At 38.2% G+C, this 19092-nt stretch overlaps 1 protein-coding gene across 4 annotated transcripts; it reads left to right on the top strand.

Annotated features, from left to right (window-relative positions):
• The first annotated feature begins 683 nt into the window (after window positions 1-683).
• On the top strand, window positions 684-18894 carry eps15l1b (epidermal growth factor receptor pathway substrate 15-like 1b). 4 transcript variants are annotated; one of them, XM_085438258.1, is made up of 24 exons: window positions 684-770; window positions 1214-1255; window positions 1406-1495; window positions 1596-1643; window positions 1764-1859; window positions 2037-2102; window positions 2211-2336; window positions 2434-2493; window positions 2575-2859; window positions 4049-4206; window positions 6606-6771; window positions 8066-8151; window positions 9597-9669; window positions 9918-10079; window positions 10571-10768; window positions 11632-11796; window positions 12064-12175; window positions 12323-12462; window positions 12717-12777; window positions 14166-14251; window positions 14532-14598; window positions 16023-16147; window positions 16894-16910; window positions 17344-17486. In XM_085438258.1, the coding sequence occupies exons 1-24, from the start codon at window positions 744-746 to the stop codon at window positions 17411-17413; spliced, it is 2526 nt and encodes an 841-aa protein (XP_085294384.1). In that variant the 5' UTR covers window positions 684-743; the 3' UTR covers window positions 17414-17486. The 4 variants fall into 4 exon arrangements, with proteins under 4 accessions (XP_085294384.1, XP_085294383.1, XP_085294387.1 ...); XM_085438257.1 differs by lacking the exon at window positions 16894-16910 and having other exon boundaries at window positions 686-770; window positions 17344-18894; XM_085438260.1 differs by lacking the exon at window positions 16023-16147 and having other exon boundaries at window positions 691-770; window positions 17344-18894.
• Window positions 18895-19092: the final 198 nt, after the last annotated feature.

Genomic DNA, 19092 nt, shown 5'->3' with positions numbered 1-19092 from the left:
TACACTTCACCTAAGAAAAAAAATATATATATATGTGTGTGTGTGTGTGTTCTGAAATGTAGTTCACAAATAGCCATGGAAATTATCTGGTGTGAACTTAAAAACTGAAAACAAAATGTGTTTGTAAAAACAACAGAAACATAAGTCTTCATAAAATTTGCCTGTTTGTATGATTTTTTGGTGTACCACATCTCGGAAAAATGAATATGGGACTAAGGGACATCTGAAAAATTAAAACATAATTGAAACTATTTAGCGTCAATCCAGTGACTGCATTAAACTGAATGTTTTTCTAATTCATTAGAGACCTTAAAGGACACTAAAGCTTGGATTTATGGGCTTTATCCACTCGTGTATGTCTTAAATTTCTGTAAAACAGTTATTTGGGGTTTTAATAGAGACGCAGCAGCGACGTCATCCCTGTAAGACCCACGTGTTGTCTGCAGCCAATGAAAATGTAAGACGTTGTAGGACCGGTGTTCTGACAAAACCCCGGCACTAGGGGTTAAAAAATGCCGTGCAGTCCCAAGTAAAGTTGGACACCTGCTGACCACACATGCAAACCATCCCAGGCATGAAAACCTCATTTCATTTTAATAGGATTCAAATTTGCGCAGTTGCTCTGCAGCTCTGACAAGGGCGCGGTGTCCACACCCACCGGAACCGCGGTCCCCGCCGGTCCCCAGGCGCTCGCGCCCGCTCCCTTTAAGGACTCTGTGCGCACTCCCGAGACACCAGGAGATATGGCGGCGTTCATGACTCTGAGTCAGGTAACAACTCCAAACAGCTCAAGAAAAGTAATAAAATTTATTAGAAAGCGTTAACATCTGACAGCGACAGCGGTTATGTGATCTGACTGCTTTAGGTCTTCATAAGATAGGATGAATATAAACTACTGTGAACGCTTTATTAAGCTTCCGCTGTCAACTAAGTTGACAGGGTTAGCTAGGTTAGGATAGCAAAGTTAGTGTACGCTTTAAAGGATAAGGAAAGCGACTGCTGGCGAAGACAGTAATGAAGCTAGTGTAGAGTGTGGTGTTGTTGAAAACAAAGCACGACTAAGTGGCAACTAAAAAAAAAAAGATGGCCTTTACTTTATGAACTAACTATGTTGGAAGTTTGTTGCCATTGAAATTAGCCATTCGTTTTCTAGCAACTTAATTTAGTATATTTGATGCTTAATACACATTCATTTGTAATTTGTTTCCTTTAGTTATCAAGTGGAAACCCAGTTTATGAAAACTACTACAGACTGGTAAGGTCTACGTTGTTTGCTGTTGCTCCCCACCTCACTTCAGATCATTTACTGTGCATTCATCTCTGTATGATCTTTTATGTAACCCCATTCTTAAAGACACTTCTATCCTCTGTATCCTCCTGGTAATTTCCTCATGATTCTTTATAGCTCGACCCAGGAAACACAGGCAAAATATCAGCTGGCGATGCAGCTCAGTTTCTTAAGAAGTCTGGCCTGTCAGACAGCACACTGGGAAAGGTGGGTAACAGTGTCACCTACATGTACACACAACACACAGTCATGTATTTGACCTAACTAAAATCTTGTACCTTTGCATTTATTTATGTACGTATTTTAGATTTGGGATTTGGCAGATTCAGAAAGAAAAGGCTATTTGGACAAGCGGGTAACGCAGAATTTCTTTGTAAATTTGATGGTATTGTCGTGCTGATACATGCAGAAAAAACAGGATTTGTTCTGCTTTCTTCCTCTTTTTTTTTTTCTTTTTTTCTTTTTTTTTTTTTAGGGTTTCTTCATAGCTTTGAGGCTGGTGGCATCTGCGCAGGGTGGAAATGACATAAGTCTTCACAATCTCAACCAAAACTTAGCTGCACCCAAATTTGTAAGTTATAATTACAATTAATAATGATAATTATAAATAACTCCAAAGAACTGAATTAATCAATAATGTTATGGGAATTATTTCTGTGGATCATATGAAAACTTCATTATTTAGTGTCTTAGAAAATGATAAGTTGATGCATTTCATTTCACTCTATTTCTTCTTTTTTTCTTATAGAAAGATACAAGCAGCCCATTACTAACTGTTTCAACAACAGCATCTGATTCACAGTGGGCCATTAAGGTAAAATGTTATAAGGTTTCAAGAACTGTCATGAGGATATCACAGAAAAATGGGCTTGTCACTTAAACTTGAGTTGTTGTTGTTGTTGTTTTTTTCTTTATTTCCCAGCCTGATGAAAAGGGAAAGTTTGAGGGAATTTTTGAGAGTCTGTTACCTGTGAATGGCCTCCTCTCTGGTGATAAAGTCAGGCCAGTTTTGATAAACTCCAAGCTACCTCTGGATGTGTTAGGAAAGGTGATGTTACATGTCAAGTACTACTATGCAGCCTTTTTTTTTTTTTTGTAATTTTAACAGTTTGTTAAAATTGAGCACTTACTCATTGTTTGTGCAGATTTGGGACCTAAGTGATGTGGACAAAGATGGACACTTGGACAAAGAAGAATTCACCGTGGTAAACTGTGATTCTGTACTGACATATTATCTGGGTTCCCTTCTTTATTTGTATTAATTGGTTATACTTTCCATTTTACAGGCTTTGCATCTTGTGTATCGCACCATGGAGAAGGAGCCGCTCCCCACTAGTTTACCCGCTTCCCTTATCCCCCCTTCTAAGAGGAAGAAGACTGGGGTTGGACTTCCAGGTGCTGTTCCTGTGCTGCCTGCTCTGTCTGGCCTTGGAACTGGTCCAGCTCTTCTCAAAGAAACTTTACGCAGCACTTCTCCTCTGGTCAACACTACTCCCCTCGGCACTGCTGCTCTTTTTGGCTCCGGTGCTGCCAACCTTTCTCCAAAACAGTCATTTAAGTCCAGTTCTCCGGTATGTTGCCTCACATTGCTTGTGTGGACAGTATTATTAGTCGAAGATGCGCAAATGCCTCTTTATGGCCGTTGAGTCATGTGATTAAACCTAATATATAATATCAATGTAATGGACAGCACAGTGATGTTGCTTCAAAAAGTTTCTGGGTTTGGACCTCCTAGGGTTGGTCTTTGCGGAGGTTGCATGTTGTACCTTTACCTGCATAAGTGTTTGAGTCCTCCAGTTTCCTCCCACAGTCCAAAGAGAAACATATTGTGTCAATTGATGATTTTAAATTGGATATGTGCATACAATTGAAGCACATAATAAAGTGCTCTCTGAAGCTGATGTTGGTGGAAAGCACTTTAAATGATCATATCACATATGACCATGCATTTCAAACGAATGGTCACATGACTATTCGTTTGATGTAATGAGGGAAAATCACTACATTTGTTTATTTTCTTTTTTTTCTTGGTTCTCTCTACGTGTCACAAGGGCAGATTCTTAACTCTTAAACAAGCTAGGTTGCCATGTATTAACTGTCTTTTGTTGCAAATGGGTAGACTTGTTTTGCCACATTGTTCTGAGCATTGTTCAAAGGCCAACCTCTCTCTACCAGGATACAGCTTCAGGGATTTCAGTTTTGGAGAAACAGGTTTTCTTGAAAGTAACGAGTAGCAATACTTGTACTACCTTTGTACCTTGACCACTTGATCAGTTGTTATGTTGTTCTGTCTTTTTTTTTTTTTTTTTTTTTTTTTTTTTTTTTAATTCATGGCCCTTTCTGCTTCTTTAAACGCTTTATTTTATATTTTGTTTTTTAATAGTTTGTTTTTTTGACAGAAATAAAATGCAAGGTATGCATTTCATCTTGCATTTTTTTGCATATATTTTTTGTATTTTTTATTAGCTTGATTAGTTACAGTTTTAATGTATTGTGTATGTTATACAGTTGTGTGAATGTTTGTGATAGGGCAGTGAGAAAGCATCCTACAAATGCAGTTCCATCTAGCTGAGGACTGTGTTTTTTTTGGGGGGGGTTTGTTTTTACTGATCTGTTTTAACCATTTCATTGTGCAGATTCACAAATTCCTCTTGTTGCGTGAAGTACACCTGTCTGCACCGAAGAAGAACTGTGTGTTTGTTGTATACTGAATGCTGTGTTCATCATTTCATATCACACAATGTCTTCTGTTGTCTCTAGCCGGCGGTGAACTGGGTTGTACCAGTGGCTGACAGAGAGAAATATAAAGAAATTTTCAAGAACACGGACACTGACAATGACGGCCTCGTCAACGGCGGCGATGTCATCGAGCTCTTCATGAATTGTACGCTCTCCCAGACGATGCTCGCACAGATATGGTAAGACCACAGCTCAGACATATTTAGAGATTTTGTTTGTTGGGGCTTTTCTTTTTTTTTGTATGTTGTGAATAACATGTTCCCAAAGCACTACAGTGTAAGAAAACACAAGCAAATTACATTTTCTTCATTACACTTTCACAGTGGCTTTTAAAATACAATAATTCATATATGGTTGAAGTGCAGACTTTCAGTTTTCATTCATAAGGGAATCAATAAAAGTATTACATTAATCATTATTAGGATAAAAATCCTTTACAGTTAATGACTGCCTGAAGTCTAGAACACATGGGCATTGCCATATACTGTCTCTCCTACATTGAAAACCTCCGCCAGGCCTTTACTGCAGCCACCCTTAGTTGCTGCTTGTTTGTGGCTCTCTATGCCTTAAGTTTCGTCTTCAGTTACTGAAAAGCATACTCTGTTGGGTTGAGATCAGGTGACTCACGTGGCCATCAAAGAATATCCAATTTCTTGCCCTTGAGAAACTATTCGGGCTCTTTTGCAGTTTGTGTTGCGTTATTATCCATTTGCACTGGGCACTGTGTTGCTTACGCATTCATAAAGGTGTTTGATTGTATGTGTACCTCCTGGAGAGTGTTCTTGATTTGGTTATATGAAAAATGATGGGTCATTTCTCATAACCATAGAAATAATTCTGTCATCATGAACTTCGGGTGTTCCTGAGCTTTCATTAGCATTTCTTCTTATTAGGAGAGAACAAGTTTGTGGATTTGACCAGTCCTAAAATTGTTGCTATCTCTCTGATAGGTTTATCTGGGTTTTTATCTTAACGTGTACATTTAAAATCCACTGTGTTGGTGTCACAAAAACTGTTTCATTGTTCAAAAAGTTATAGACTTAACTCTTTTTGTTGCCATTGTGTTAAATTGGTGAAGATGTCAACATTTTCATACATTTTTACACTTCGTCCTGTTTTGATTCGATTCAGTTTTGACTCGGTCAGAAATATTATAATTCTGATAATTCCTCTTGGATGTATACTGTTGAATGAACTCTCTAAACATTGTAAGTTAAAAATGCATCATTCCAAATTATTTGACTATTTCTGTGCAATTACGAAGGAGGTAAAAAAACAAACAAACAAACAAACAAAAAACCCCAGAACTGACACGTGTGAGACATTATCAGAGGTGTAAGCATCACAGCAGATGCCTTTGTGTCAAAGTAACTGAGGATAAAACAGAGAAAAATGTGAAGGAGATTTTCCAGGCCTGATCTTTTATAGCATATAACCCCCCTGAAAATATGCTGCAGTAGATCAAAAACTAAAGAAAACCACGAATCAACATGTGGACATTACCTGTACAAAGACTGATGCTGCTGAAGCAGAACAGAGCAAAGTTTCAGCGGTTTTATTGCTGTCGGAGGTTATTTTGGGGAGAGAAAAAATCAGAAGCTGACAACAATGTATACAACAGACTGGTGCATAATAGGCAAGTGAGTAATGCAGAAAATAGTTTTTTAATGGGAAACTGGTCTTGAAGTATAGAAGTATATTGGGCAGAGAGTGACGAAGCCTGCAGTTCAGAATCTGTCAGATGTCGGCTTTCAGCACCCGACATGTCCATGTACGAGCTGTCGGGTTAACGACGCTTTGTTTACATCTTTTTGCAAAATCCGTTTACCTGCTCTTTAATCATTTGCTGTTTTAGCTGTTTGGCAATTGTTGAAATGTTTTTGTGAGCTTTTAGCGGAGGTTCTGGCTTTTATGGCAAAATACATTTATATTTAAAAATTAATTTTAAATGAATCAATACCAGATTATTCAAATTAAAGTCGATTTGAACGGGAAGTCGATTTTTTTTTCCTCTTTTTTTTAAAAATGCAAACATAGTCAGGAGGATTCTCCCAGATAAAGCTATATAGCACCATCTTGTGGCCACTTAAAATTAGATTCAAGAAGTTTATTGTCATATACACTGCAAAACACAAATGGTTACAATGAGCAATGAAATTCTTACTTTGCAAGTTCCCTTCACACATCTAAATACACAACTAACTAAAAAATAAAATAAACCTAAGAATAGAAAATAATAAAGTAAATTGAATGCTGTGTACGCAAGAGTAGGGTGTAGTTACAATTTTAAAAGGCAGTGCAAATATTAAAATTGTTTATATTGTATGAAGTTGTATTATAGTGTATATAAATGTTCAAATCATCTGAGTTCAACCAAATGACTACATTTGGTCTAGAGAAGTGGAACAGAAGTGTTTTTTTTTTTTTAATGATTTAAAGGATGCTCACTTAACCAGCATAAAATGGACCATTTGTCCGTGGTAACCACTCAGTGGGGATTTATATTTGTAAAAATTGCTGATATTATTGCTCAGAAGTATGTAATAGGGTGAGAAAAATGTCTCCTCTTCCTCCATAGGGGACTTGCTGACACAAAACAAACAGGCAAGCTGAACGAGGAGCAGTTTGCTCTAGCCATGCATTTGATCCAACAAAAGGTCAATAAAGGCATCGACCCTCCCTCTGCTCTCACTCCTGACATGATCCCTCCATCAGAACGATCTGCATCATCAGCTATGGGCTTTGTGAGTTCTGCCTATACCATATTCCAACCACTTCTTCATCTGTCGGTTTGCCAGTTTATTACAATTTCTTTCTTTTTTTTTTTTTCTTTTTCTTTTTTTTTAACAAAGTGCTTATTAAAAATTGCCTTCTGTGAGACCAGAACTTGGTTTCTTTTTTTAAGGTGCACATTGTGAGTAGTTGGGCCTTTGCCACAAGGTGGCGCTCTTGTTCTATTATATTCTCTCTCTCTGTTCCAAAGAGAAGGTGAACAATAATATGGGAACATTTAAAGTGCTGCCACCTGCTGTCATCATCACTGGCTTGACATTTTTTGATCTTCAAGGAAACGCAGCATAAGAGAATACAAATTCTATTATATTAAAGAGGATATAATAGAACAAATAATTTTTAATATGAGTAGTGAAATGGGGCCACTGTTAAGTGGGCAATCAAGTAAACCAGCATGTAACCTTTTATTTAAATTTATCTGGGGGGAAAAAACATGAATTACCATTACCAAGAAGTTAGCTTTTTATTTTTCAATGAGTGTAAAAGTAAAATTTAATCTGTCTGAACTAAGTGGGTTTAAGCTTGACTGCCAAGGTGAGGAAAACAAATCAGTTACTCCAGTTGAGCTTTTCAGACCAATCATGCTTTTATTATTAATATTATCAGATTAATGTCATCATGACAGTAAATTCTAAGAAACACAATTTAATTTAAATGCACTGAAATTCTGGGCCAATAACAACTTTATAAATAGGAAGTGAACCAATAGCTGATGGTGTTGGCATCAGCTATCAGTTATATATCTGTATCAGTTATATATCATGGATAGTCTCCTATTTCAGGTGAAACACGAAGCTTAAATAGATTATGTGTTGTCTTGGTCTGCTTCAGCAATTTTGCGAATTGCCCAATATTTTTGTTTAGGCTTCAATGAACAGTCTTCCAAAATTTACTGTTGCATTGAATTCTTTTAAATAGCCTTGTGTGCAATTTATGTATCGTCTGGCTGGCTTGCTCCTACGCTAACTGTGTGAGCTGTTTGTATTTCCTTCCTCTGAATTTTGTTTCTTTAGACACAACAGCGGGGAGCACCTCTTTCCCACTGCATATCACTCACATCTTCCCTGACCTCTTTTCCCTCCTTGTACTCCTTCGCCTGTTAGAACAGATTCTTCGTCGTTCGCCTGTCCATTTCCCAGTCCTAATCAACTGTTTCTGTGCTCCCCTCCAGTCACCCTCATCATATCTTCTCTCCTACCTTTTTTCTGCTGTCTAACTCGTCTGTCTCAATGTCTCTCACCTCAGGACGGTATCGGCTACACAGGGTCGACAGAGCCGACAGGTATCAAAGAGCTGGATGACCTCAGTAAGGAAATATCTCATCTGCAGAGGTGAGCCCACTAAACCGTAACTAGCAGTAGGGACAGTTTTGTTTCGCTTCCTGTGAGGAAAAAGTAGACAAGCTTTTAGTAAGGTGATGTTCTAGATCAAAGTTTTTTTCATACTATTGTACTGTTTGTATACAGGATGCATTGTACTCAACAGCTGTCAACATACTTCTCACTGTGTAACTCTATACGGATTGCTGACAAACATGAAAATGAATTGCAGTAAATGGTTACAGTTGACTACACCTTTGTCTGTTTTTGGACTGTTAAATATATTTGTATTATCACGAGACATTTTTCTAATGTAATTTGGCACCAGGGTTTAATATAATCATTACCCCAAATGGCCCAGAGTATGTTTAATTTAAAAAAACAAAACGAACAAAGACCCCACACAAACAACCTGTTGGGCAACTTGATTAACTGGCTGCTGGCCTTTTCTGGCTATTGACAGCAGTCCAGGAAGTCATGGTCATGAGTTAACATTTGATGTAAATAGTTTTTTCTTGCAGTCAGTATTTTCACCCTATGGCCAAACACTTGTGGTGTAAGAAGGAAGCAACTAAGAGAATGTGTCAAAGAATAGTGTATAAAGACTGCAGCGCATGGAAGGTGCAATCGTTCCATTAGCATTTACAATTCAAAATAGATTTGTGCATACTGTAAAATACATTTATAAGCCAATAAAAAGTATTAAAAATTCATCTCAAGTAACCTTTTTTTTTTTTTTTTTTTTTAAACAGGGCACTTGATAACGCACCAACAGTGACATAGTCATAATGAATGTGCTGCAGAAGGACTATGAGCGAGTTTAGCCTCTTTTTGTTTAGTCTCGTTGCATTAGGGTGGCTTGACAAAACTAGAAAACCACAGTCAGAGATAACAGATATCGCATCACGTTAGCGGTTTCAGCATTCTTTGTTAAACCAGATATTTGGCTGCAGGCTCTGTGCACGTTCACGTAAAATGGGGCAGTTGATGAGTCGCTGGAGATCTGTAGTGTCCGTATAAATAAAATAAAATAAATACCAATAAAAAGTAACACCGTAGCTGGAAATAACAGATGAAAGTAATTGTTGTGAATTGATTTCCATTTCAAGCACACAGAGTGCATCAGTTCACATTAATACATTTATTTTACTGCTCGGTGCTGATGCCCATTAGACCTCTAAAACGTTGAACTTTTTACATTTAAAACATTAAAGGTTACTAGGTGTGTTAATTTCTGTGACTTTTCCATAGCCTTGTAAAAAAGAAATCAATGTTGGCAGATCATTTTGATTGAATATTTTAATTCTGATTTCTCTTATCCATTATGTTGCCTGCAAATCTAGACAGAAAAATGAAACACCGGGTATAATTTTTGTCATTTGCCTGTTGTTTGTTGGTGAGTGATGTCCATTTTATAACCTCTCTGCCATTGTTTGGCTCGTGTTTTTCATCTGTAGAGACAAATTCATCCTGGAGCATGAGATCAGAGAAAAGGAGGAGGCCCTCAGACAAAAAAACAGTGATGTGCAGGTAAGACTGAATAAAATAAAATAATTTAGTTTGCCTGGTTAAAGTTAAGTTAGTTAATGGTATTCATGAGTAAATTCCAGTCCGTTTTATTCTACAATTTAAAAAGTTGTCAGAAATACTTCAAATCCAGCACAAATTGCATAATTTTGAGGGGAACTGAAGGCTTAATAACTCAGAAAAGATCATGCCTAATAGCTATACTTTCTGCAAACACATGTGCCTCTGTGCGGGTTTTCCTTGACCCTCAGGGCTTGCAGAATAATTTGGAAAGGGAGAGCAGCAGCTTGCAAGACCTGGAGTCCCAGAAGCAGGATGCCCAGGTACGCCTGGAGGAAATGGACCAACAGCGCTCCAGGCTTGAGGGAATGCTCAACGACATCAAGCAGAAGTGCCAGGATGAAACCCAGAAGGTTAGAGATGTGACACACTGAAGTGATGCGCATGTATTTCAGTTGAGAAATGTTATTGGGTTTTGTGTTTGGCTACTGGTGACAGTGGTACACATGCATTTGTGGTTTTACTGTAGTGTAATCTTTTTGGTCTAAGCTGATAATGGTTTGGTGTCAGTGCGATCTCGGATATCAGGCCAGATGTCAAAACATTGATCATCTGAGGTTAAGATTTGTTTACATGAAAGTGGTGAGAGTTAGTATTTTTAAACACATTCACCACATATACAATAAGGTCTTTGTTTAGAAAGTCAGTGTAACTGCTTTAGAGGCAGCTGTGCATATTTGGCTTTTAGTTTGTTGGTGCAAGATGGATGTGGAAAAAAAAATATGTAAGAAGTGAAGCACTAATTGCATTTAAAAAATTTATAATTGAAATCTACAATTTCTAAATGAACAGCAAGCAGGATGTTGATCCTGCAGATATAAACTCCTTTCTTTTTGTTTGGAAGATTTCATCCCTGCATAGCCAGATCCGCTCACAGGAGACTGACCTCCGCAGTCAGGAAGATGAACTGAGTCGCACCAAAACGGACCTGAATAGAGTCCAAGAGGAGGAGGCACAGCTAGAGCAGAGATTGCTCTCCGGTCGGACTCAGCTGGACAGCATCATTAAGTCACTCAAAACCACCCAGGATGAGATCAGTCAGGTCAGTTCAGAGGGAAAGGCAACAGGTTACTTTAGGATGTTGTGCCACTTCAGACCACCAAGCTCCATAGTAGCATTGTTGGGATTAAAGATCAGGTTGGAAAGTGGGATAAAGGTCTAGATATCCAGTAGTACTAATAATAACACTTATACTAATTTATGCTTATCTACTAGTGAAGTTTCAACTAGTACGTGAAGTTAAATTCAAGTTTGAATTTAACTTGTTTTTATTTTCTTTTGTTTTTTTTAAATAATCATTTTGAAGCAGATGTTTACTCTCTTACCGGTACTCCTACCTTTAAAGGTACAAAACACCTAAACTGCTTACAGGCAGTTCAGTTTAGTGACTTTAATGTCTGGTGCATTCATCAGATTTGAGCACCATGTTTGTTTCTGTTAGCTGAAATAAATCCAGATTACAATCCTGCCTAAAAACGACAGCCAGCATTTCTACCCAAAAATTTGTTAGCCCCAGTTGATACAGATTTGTTATGCTCCCTTTAAGTTGTGGAATTATTGTATTATTTTTTTGTATTTTTCTTTTGAAGTCTGTTTATTTCAGTTGGTGTCTGGAAACCGTTTTCTTATTTCAGTTTAGTTTTTAATATTTAAAAATGTTTCCTTTTACTTTTGATTTTCTTTAGTTTCATTTTCAGTTTTGGCTTTTTCTTTTGTCATGATACGGGGAACGTTTGTCAGGGCCAGAGGAGGTCACAGTATTTATATTGTCATAGTGGAAATTATTGGTTCATAGACAGTGAATGATTTAACCTACCTACCTTTGGATATAAGTGGATAGATATCAGTGTGGTTCTTTAGAAGCATGTTGGTATACTGTAGATTGACATTCTTTGTGCTTTTTAGGCTCGTGGTAAGTTGTCACTGATTCAAGAGAGCCAGAAAGAGTTGACCAAGACCATTGAGCAGTACAACAATGCTTTGAAAGAAATCAACGCAGGAAACTTGAGCAACCTGCCGGACCTAAATGAAGGCTTTGCTGAAAGGGAGGATGGAAGCTTCAGAAGTACGGTGAGGAGACCACAACTACCTATGAAGGATGATTCATTCACAATACAATTTTAGTCTAAATCCAAGAAACTCATTTTTTCTGTTCTCTAATAATCTGGATTCAGATTTTGTTTCCTTTGTCGTTTTGCTCTGGAGATGCTAGAGAAGTGCAAATGTACCCAGACTTGTAACGTGGAAGTTAATTTCTGGATATTTTCCGGGTACATTGGTAAAGGGCTTTACTGATAAGATTGTTGATGATTTGTTATTTTCTGGATGGTTAATCAGGAGGGCTCTTTAAAGTCAAGGATAGCCATGTTCAACAACAACAGTGCTGCCAAGGAGACTCGAGCAGACCCCTTCAAGATGGAGGATCCCTTCAAATCTGACCTCTTCAAAGGTGTGAATACTTCCTCAAGTCTCCTTATTTACTCCTTTTTCTGTAACGACTGTGGCTCTGTCAGCTGCTGCTTGCATTCAGTTTGTATCCCTTCTAATGAGCTTTTCTTGTTAGAGGATGTAAATGATGGTGGTGTCCTTTTTCTAGATCCATTTGGAAGTGATCCTTTCAAAGAAAGCGACCCTTTCAAAGGCACCTCATCTGAAGACTTTTTTAAGACAACTGACAGGCCAGACTTGTTTGGATCTGGAGACCCCTTTAGCAGAAAACCTGTACCTCCAGTCAAGGTATTGACCCCCCCCCCCCTCCCCCTCCCCAAGTGATACTACTTTGGAGTGTTAATATGGCTCTTTTAGATGCAGTGCGATTATTAGTTCCAAGAAGATTTTCTTTTTTTTTGTGCTTGTTGCAGATAAATGGAAAAGCAAACCAGAAAGAGATTTGTGGCGTGGTCATAGTGTGTACATTTTAAATGTGTTTGACTGAATTAAATCTCACTCTGTTTGTTTTTGTTTTTTCCCCCTTCTTTTGCATTTGTCAGCCAAGTCCTTTTGGCAGCAGTGACTCCTTCAGATCAAACAGCCCAAAAACAAAGGACTCAGGTACAGAAGCAACATGGGAAGTCAAAGCACACTGAAAGAGACTTTAAATCTTAAATTATTAAAACCCAGAATAATTTGTTTGCACATAGCCCCAGAGTTCTTCAGTTTAACATTTTTTCAATTTCACTTTTATTAAAATAGCAACCAGCTCATACCAGCAGTCATCTCAAGAACTGTAACAATCTGATGATCCCCTTTAATTAAGTACTTTGAGAGGCAAAAAAAACCATCTTTTAACTTTAACAGGAAGAGGCCTCATGTAGCTAGTTTGTCGTACATAAGTTGGACAGGTCATATTTAAATATGTTACTCATCCTTCTCCATTCGCTGTTATTGAGACGATGATGTATGATCGTGTTTTCATGCACGAATCCATGCCGATTTCCACGTATAGTCATCCCTGTACTAATAAGAGCAGATTTTCCAAGCCTTTTACTGAAAATATGACTCTAAAAACAGACATCTAAACATGAGAACTCTCTTTAGTTGTGAAACCCATCTTAAAAGAGTCTTTTTGCCCATTCTGGGTGACGTGTTAGATTTAGATTTTATTTTGGGGGGGAGCACCAGGGGCAAACAATTTTTACTCACTGTGGCTTCAATTTTTCCTGTGGTTTTGGGCTATTTTTAGTCGAGTACCTACACATTTAACTACTGACCAACTAAAAATACCCCCCACCCCCTGGAAAAACAGGAGGCTAACCGGAGCCAAGCATAACAGAAACTCTGTGACTGCTGGTCCTTCTCTACTAGAATACACTGCCACTCCTTTAACCAGTTCCCTTCTGCCTCTGTCCTGTCTTTATACTTGCTGCTGTTGAACTGCTGTGCCTCTTTTGGTGCGGAAGTTGTTTTAAGTTGGTGGCTGCTGCTGGTTGATGCTCTGCCGTGCTACACGTGTTTAAGATGAACACAGAGTCGACTGTAGACCTGAGCTGAGTTACTGTGCGCAAAAGAAAAACACCGATCCTGCACATGAACGGGCCTTTTGTGGTCGAACACTCACAACAAACATATTCTCTTACGATGTTTTGTTTTTACACGGTGAAAAAATGCAGGTTTTTTTTTTTTTCATTAAGTGGCATACTGCTGAGCTTCAAAACAAGCCAGGCATGGTTATAGTTAACAGGACGCCAAATGACGCCCGATGCATGCGTCAGGTTAAACAAAACCTCTGCTTTACAGTTTTTTTGTAAAATGTCATGGAAAATTAAACGGTCATGCCACATTGCCTCTTCTGAAAATAGAAAACAGGCCCTTTCAGAATAAGCAAGATGCAGAGAGGATTTTGAATGTGTGGTTTGGGGCTGAACTTCATTATAGTTTCTGGCTCTTTCCATAAATGTATTCAAATGTTCCAAATGCATTTCAATGTACTCTTGTCACAGATTTGTTTGGGAAAGCAGACCCCTTTGGAAGCAACTCTTTTGGAAGCAAGGGGGGTGGATTTGCTGACTTTAGTCAGATGTCAAAGGTAAGCTCTGGAGACTTGAAGTTATGAATCAGTTGCACCATAAAGCATAGTTTTCCACTAAAGCTGAAGAAAGCCGTGCTGTTAATTTAACTTTCATCGTGACTGAGGTCTTGTTTTTTTTTTTGTTTTGTTTTTTTTCCTTCCAATTTATCACATTTCTGAAAAGGGTCTACCTTGTATAAGTCCAGAGGCTTTACATCTTAGCTGACATTTCTGTTGGGGTCATCGTTTTGTATACAGCTAATGGTTTTTCTTTTCTTTTTGTCTTGTGTCTGAGAAGAAGTCGGACAATCCTGTACTCCCAATCCCAAAGAAAAGTGTGCCTAAGAGGCCTGCACCTCCCTATGGTAAGCATAGAGTTTATTCATATGTATATCTATATAAAATACCATAAAACGTGTTTTTGATGAACTTGACTGCGCATGTGCAGGCATGGTGTTCATAACTAGGAAATAGAAATGGGTCAGATCTGCTAAACAGATCACACTTTTTTTTTTTTTTTAATATGCCAGTGATGATGGTACATTCTCTTTACTCATATGTAACTCAAAATAAAAGCATAAGAACTTTTGGGGGTTTTCACGGCGAGTAACCGTCCTGTGAAATAAGGATTTGATGCTTAATGGTGGTGGAAAAAGAAAAAAAAAAAAAAAAAAGAAAAAAAACAACTTCCCTACTGAGGTGCTAGGGTGCTGAGAACATAATTTCTTCTTTTGATTTGGTAAACAGGAAAGCTGCTGGCAGAGATACGAGTCCTTTAAATGATAATGCTGTTATTAAGACTCTGCCGCAGTGATGTGTTAAGATATTCTTGTGTACAGGATGAGGAGCCTTGAGAACAACTTTCTCATCCTTTTTTTTTTTTTTTAGTGGTTTTGTTCGTGTTGTTTTTTTTATGCACATGTGAATTCACACATTACCTAGAAGCCATGCCCAGTACATGCCCTTCCGCTGTGACCTTGCACTTATTCTTGTAGCAGAAGCATCAGCCTGGGAAAGTTAGTGTTCCCCTTTACCGCACAGAAAAGGGTAGAGATGAGTAGAGACGTGCTTCAAGGGTGATGGGGAAGTGAGAAGTCCACTCTCACAAACCGTGGGCACTGTTGACTTTCTGTATTACAAGGACAGTTGCTCAACAGTTAGAACTTTTAATATATTTTTTTATTTGATTGGATTTATTCTTTTGCAGCTGTGTTGCAGCAGCATTTGTAAACAACTCTAATAATACTTGTTTTTCTTTTTGTTTTGTTTTTTCTTAATCAATTCTTTTTAATTTGACAAATCAAAGAATTAGTTTTTCGGAAAATTGAGCCCTTGAATTTGCAGGAGCAGCCTGTGCTGCATTGGTGCACAAAGTCCGTGAGATAAACAACATTCTCACTTATTAATAGTACCATCATTATAAGAAATGTGTGCTTACTGTACACAAGGGTGTGTCCATCTTTTACAATTGCAAGTTCCAAAAAAGCAACCGTGTGCATGTTTAAGCTTCACTGCATCAGTGAGCTGTACTGAAAAAGGTGTTAACCACATTTTTTGAATCAATGTGGCTTTCCCCTGGGTAACTACTCTGCTTGCATGAAGCTGTTGGCTTCCTGTGAATATTTAGTGGCAAAGTATTATGCGTTAGCCTTTAAAGTGTGAGTTCAATTTCCCAAGGGGGGTATCGGTGAGAAATATCTCTAATGAAGATGCTAACAGCAGCATTTTCTGTCATGTTGGGTTTTTTTATATATATTATCTTATTTAAATGTCCTTCCTTCTCTGATAGGTTTGAGTCCATCAGAGCTGCTCCAGAGCGTTGGCTCCACAGCAGACGGTGCAGACTCTTTCTTTACGACACAGTCGAGTAAAACATCCAAAGATTATCCTATGGGTTTTGCAAATTTTGCATCTGTAAGTGTAGTGTACTTGCTGTAGAGTATATTTGCCTGCACAAGCTGCTGATCTCATCTCGATCTTTAGATTGCTGTGTTCAAGCCACAGAGGTGTCAGCTCTGTGTCATTGGGCCTCATTCTGTTAACGCCCCAAAAGCAGTGTGTTCAGAAGGCACTCAAAGAACTTTTGTGTTTACTGGCTGTTAACTAACAACTGACAGAACATGTGAGAGCTTTTCAACTGCTTGGTTTAGAAGGAAAGTAAATGATTGCATGACTGAGTTGGACAGTCCCTCTGCTAGTCTCTGTCGAGTTATAGATTGGCTCTGTGCACCTGGTAAAGGGGCTTGCATGCTTGCTGTCATCTTTGCCTTTTCCTTTGAGAGGAAGCGAGGATTTATAAACTCATAGTTGGCGAGTTCATGAACTTGCCTGGTCAGGTATCACTTGAGGAGCATTTTTCAAGTCTCGAAGTGCAAGCTAAAGGCTTATTCGCTGTCAAAGCATGATATGCCTCAAAGCAGAGAACAACAGAGTAAATCTCCCTCTTTATGTCCCACCTTCCGCTTATTTGCCATCTTGTATAGCCTAACGGCTGACTGTGCTCTCATGTGGAGAGGTGATGCATGGCATCTTTTGTGTCTGGTTTGTATCACTTGACATGATATGTATTTATTTTATCCCTCATGCCAGCATGACTGTTGTGAAAGGGATTTGTGGTTTTTATATCGAGCTCTGTGTTGTAATTTTTGTTTTTCTGCCAGGATCTGAACATGTTAAGGTAAGACTGTATAAAGGTGTGCTTTTCGATTCTTTGCATGTGAAAAACCTGTCGGCAATGCATAATCTAAGTAAAGTGATTCTCGAGCATAATTATTTTCCTGCATTCCTGCATCCAAACACAGAATTTGGGAAATGTGACCATTGATTTGTTGTAGTGGAGCAGCACCTTCTTTGCTGTCTTGTGTGACGTAAAAGTGAAATCTAATTGTCTTTAATTTGCATTCAATTTTTGATCAGTATTTTTCTATGTATCAGATCATTTAGCTAAATAATGCATTTTTTTGAGAATCAGCCCAACTAGAAACGCTTGATTTTTATTTATTTATTTTTAATTTTTTGCATATTTCTTCCTGTGTTTTGTCTGTTGTGTCTTATACGACTACATTCCTGCTTTTTATTGCGCACATCTAATGTTTGTGTCTCTGCTCCAGTTTGGAAGTGAGAGCGAGCAGCTGGAGTGGGCCAAGCGTGAGAGCGAGCATGAGGAACGGGAGAGGTTGAGGAGGCTGCAGCTCCAGGAGCAGAAGGACCTGGAGCTGGCCATCGCTCTCAGCAAGACCACCATGCCGAACACCTGAGCAGGCGTGCTCCAGCACAACTTTCTGTCCCCTTCACTTTTCCTTACAGCCCGCCATCTACAGGCTCGTGACAACAGTACCATCATTGGCCCGACATGACTAGCACCCCCTGTTACCAACTTGTGCAAGAGCCCAGTGTTTCTGCAGCTATGACTGTACTTGTGTTCAAATGACTCCACATTTAGCTACTAGTTAAGGTTCATTGCTCCCAAACTATGTGGAAACTATAATCAGGGACAATATGGAGGCACTTGATTTAAGCCTTGCTTCATCCTCCAAGAACATGGATTTAACGCAAGCCAAACCGGCAGGGTACTCGACTACTACAACCTATATCTAACTCCATATCTGGTTATGGCTAATCAGCCTTACCTTATCCAAATTTGTAGGGGCTTTTTTGAAGGTAAAATAACATTTTAAAAATATTTTTGTTTTATTTAGAAACGAATGCAGCTAATTTGTCATGTATGAAGTGAGATACATCCTAAAACTGTTTTTATATCGCTCAGAAAAATCACAATGAAAGTCGAAACATTTGCACTGCTGACATTCAATTGACTTTTTTCAAATTTATTTTGTTTTGTTTTTATTTTGTTTTATTTCATTTTTTAGGAAACCTCTTCTTTTAGTGTATATAGTTATACGGTTTTATTTTGAGCTCAACCAAATAAAAGACAGGGGGAAAAAACTCCATTCCTGTCTTAAACAAGTTATGAGATCATCAGTAGCATGATTTAATTCTCATTTTAAATGCTACTGGTGTTTCTGGGCATTTATGCTTTCATAGCTAATATTTATATAAGTAAAGTGCATGAATTAAAAGAGTACTGGAATATATTGGAAATCCTAAAGATGCTAATGATACTCATTACGGTCTTCCTTTCCTGTGAACCCAGCTCTGTCCACTTGGAGCGCTCTTCCTCTGCGAACAGCTTGTTTGTCAGATAGATCATCATTGGTTGCATTGTTGTAACACCCAAATAGCTCCCTGCAACTAATGCCTCTATTAAATGGAGGAAGTGTAAACCTCTCTTGTTTATACTGGTGCTGTTACACCTTTTTACTACTTCTGCTATTCAGCCAAATCGACCTTTTGGATATTTATTATTTTTCATATGGATTTGTGTTATCACTGTCTAGTAATCTAGTGGGAGGACTTTTCTGCAAATGGCCTGAATTATTGCATCCTTGTAATCATACAAAACACTAATCAGGTTTATGTGGCACATAATGTATGCACTGTTATGTGGACATGCACAGAGTGACGGCGCCTTATTTTTCAACACGTTAACACTGTAATGTGTTATTGCTGCACATTATGGATATAATTTTGAGGTAAAGGTTTGAGTTGCTCAAAACTGTAAGGACTTTTAATTGAATAAAAGTGATTTTTAACACAAAGCACAGAGAGAGGTAGGTCTGATTTCTTAAATATTTCCACAACAGCATAAAAAGAAGTGAGTCAGGTGTAATTGCAAAATTAATGTTTCAGTGGTAAACAGAGAATGAATATACAGCAAGTGGCCTTGAGAAACCGGTGCTGAGCATTGCATAGACTTGTTATCTTGTTATGAAGGGGGGGGGTAGTTTAATTGTTCTTGT

This window comes from Copadichromis virginalis, linkage group LG18, assembly GCF_057382275.1.
Source record: "Copadichromis virginalis isolate Kocher_CV1m ecotype Utaka linkage group LG18, C_Virginalis_male_GT1.1, whole genome shotgun sequence".
Taxonomy (NCBI): domain Eukaryota; kingdom Metazoa; phylum Chordata; class Actinopteri; order Cichliformes; family Cichlidae; genus Copadichromis; species Copadichromis virginalis.
This window is presented reverse-complemented; position numbering and strand designations above follow the sequence as displayed.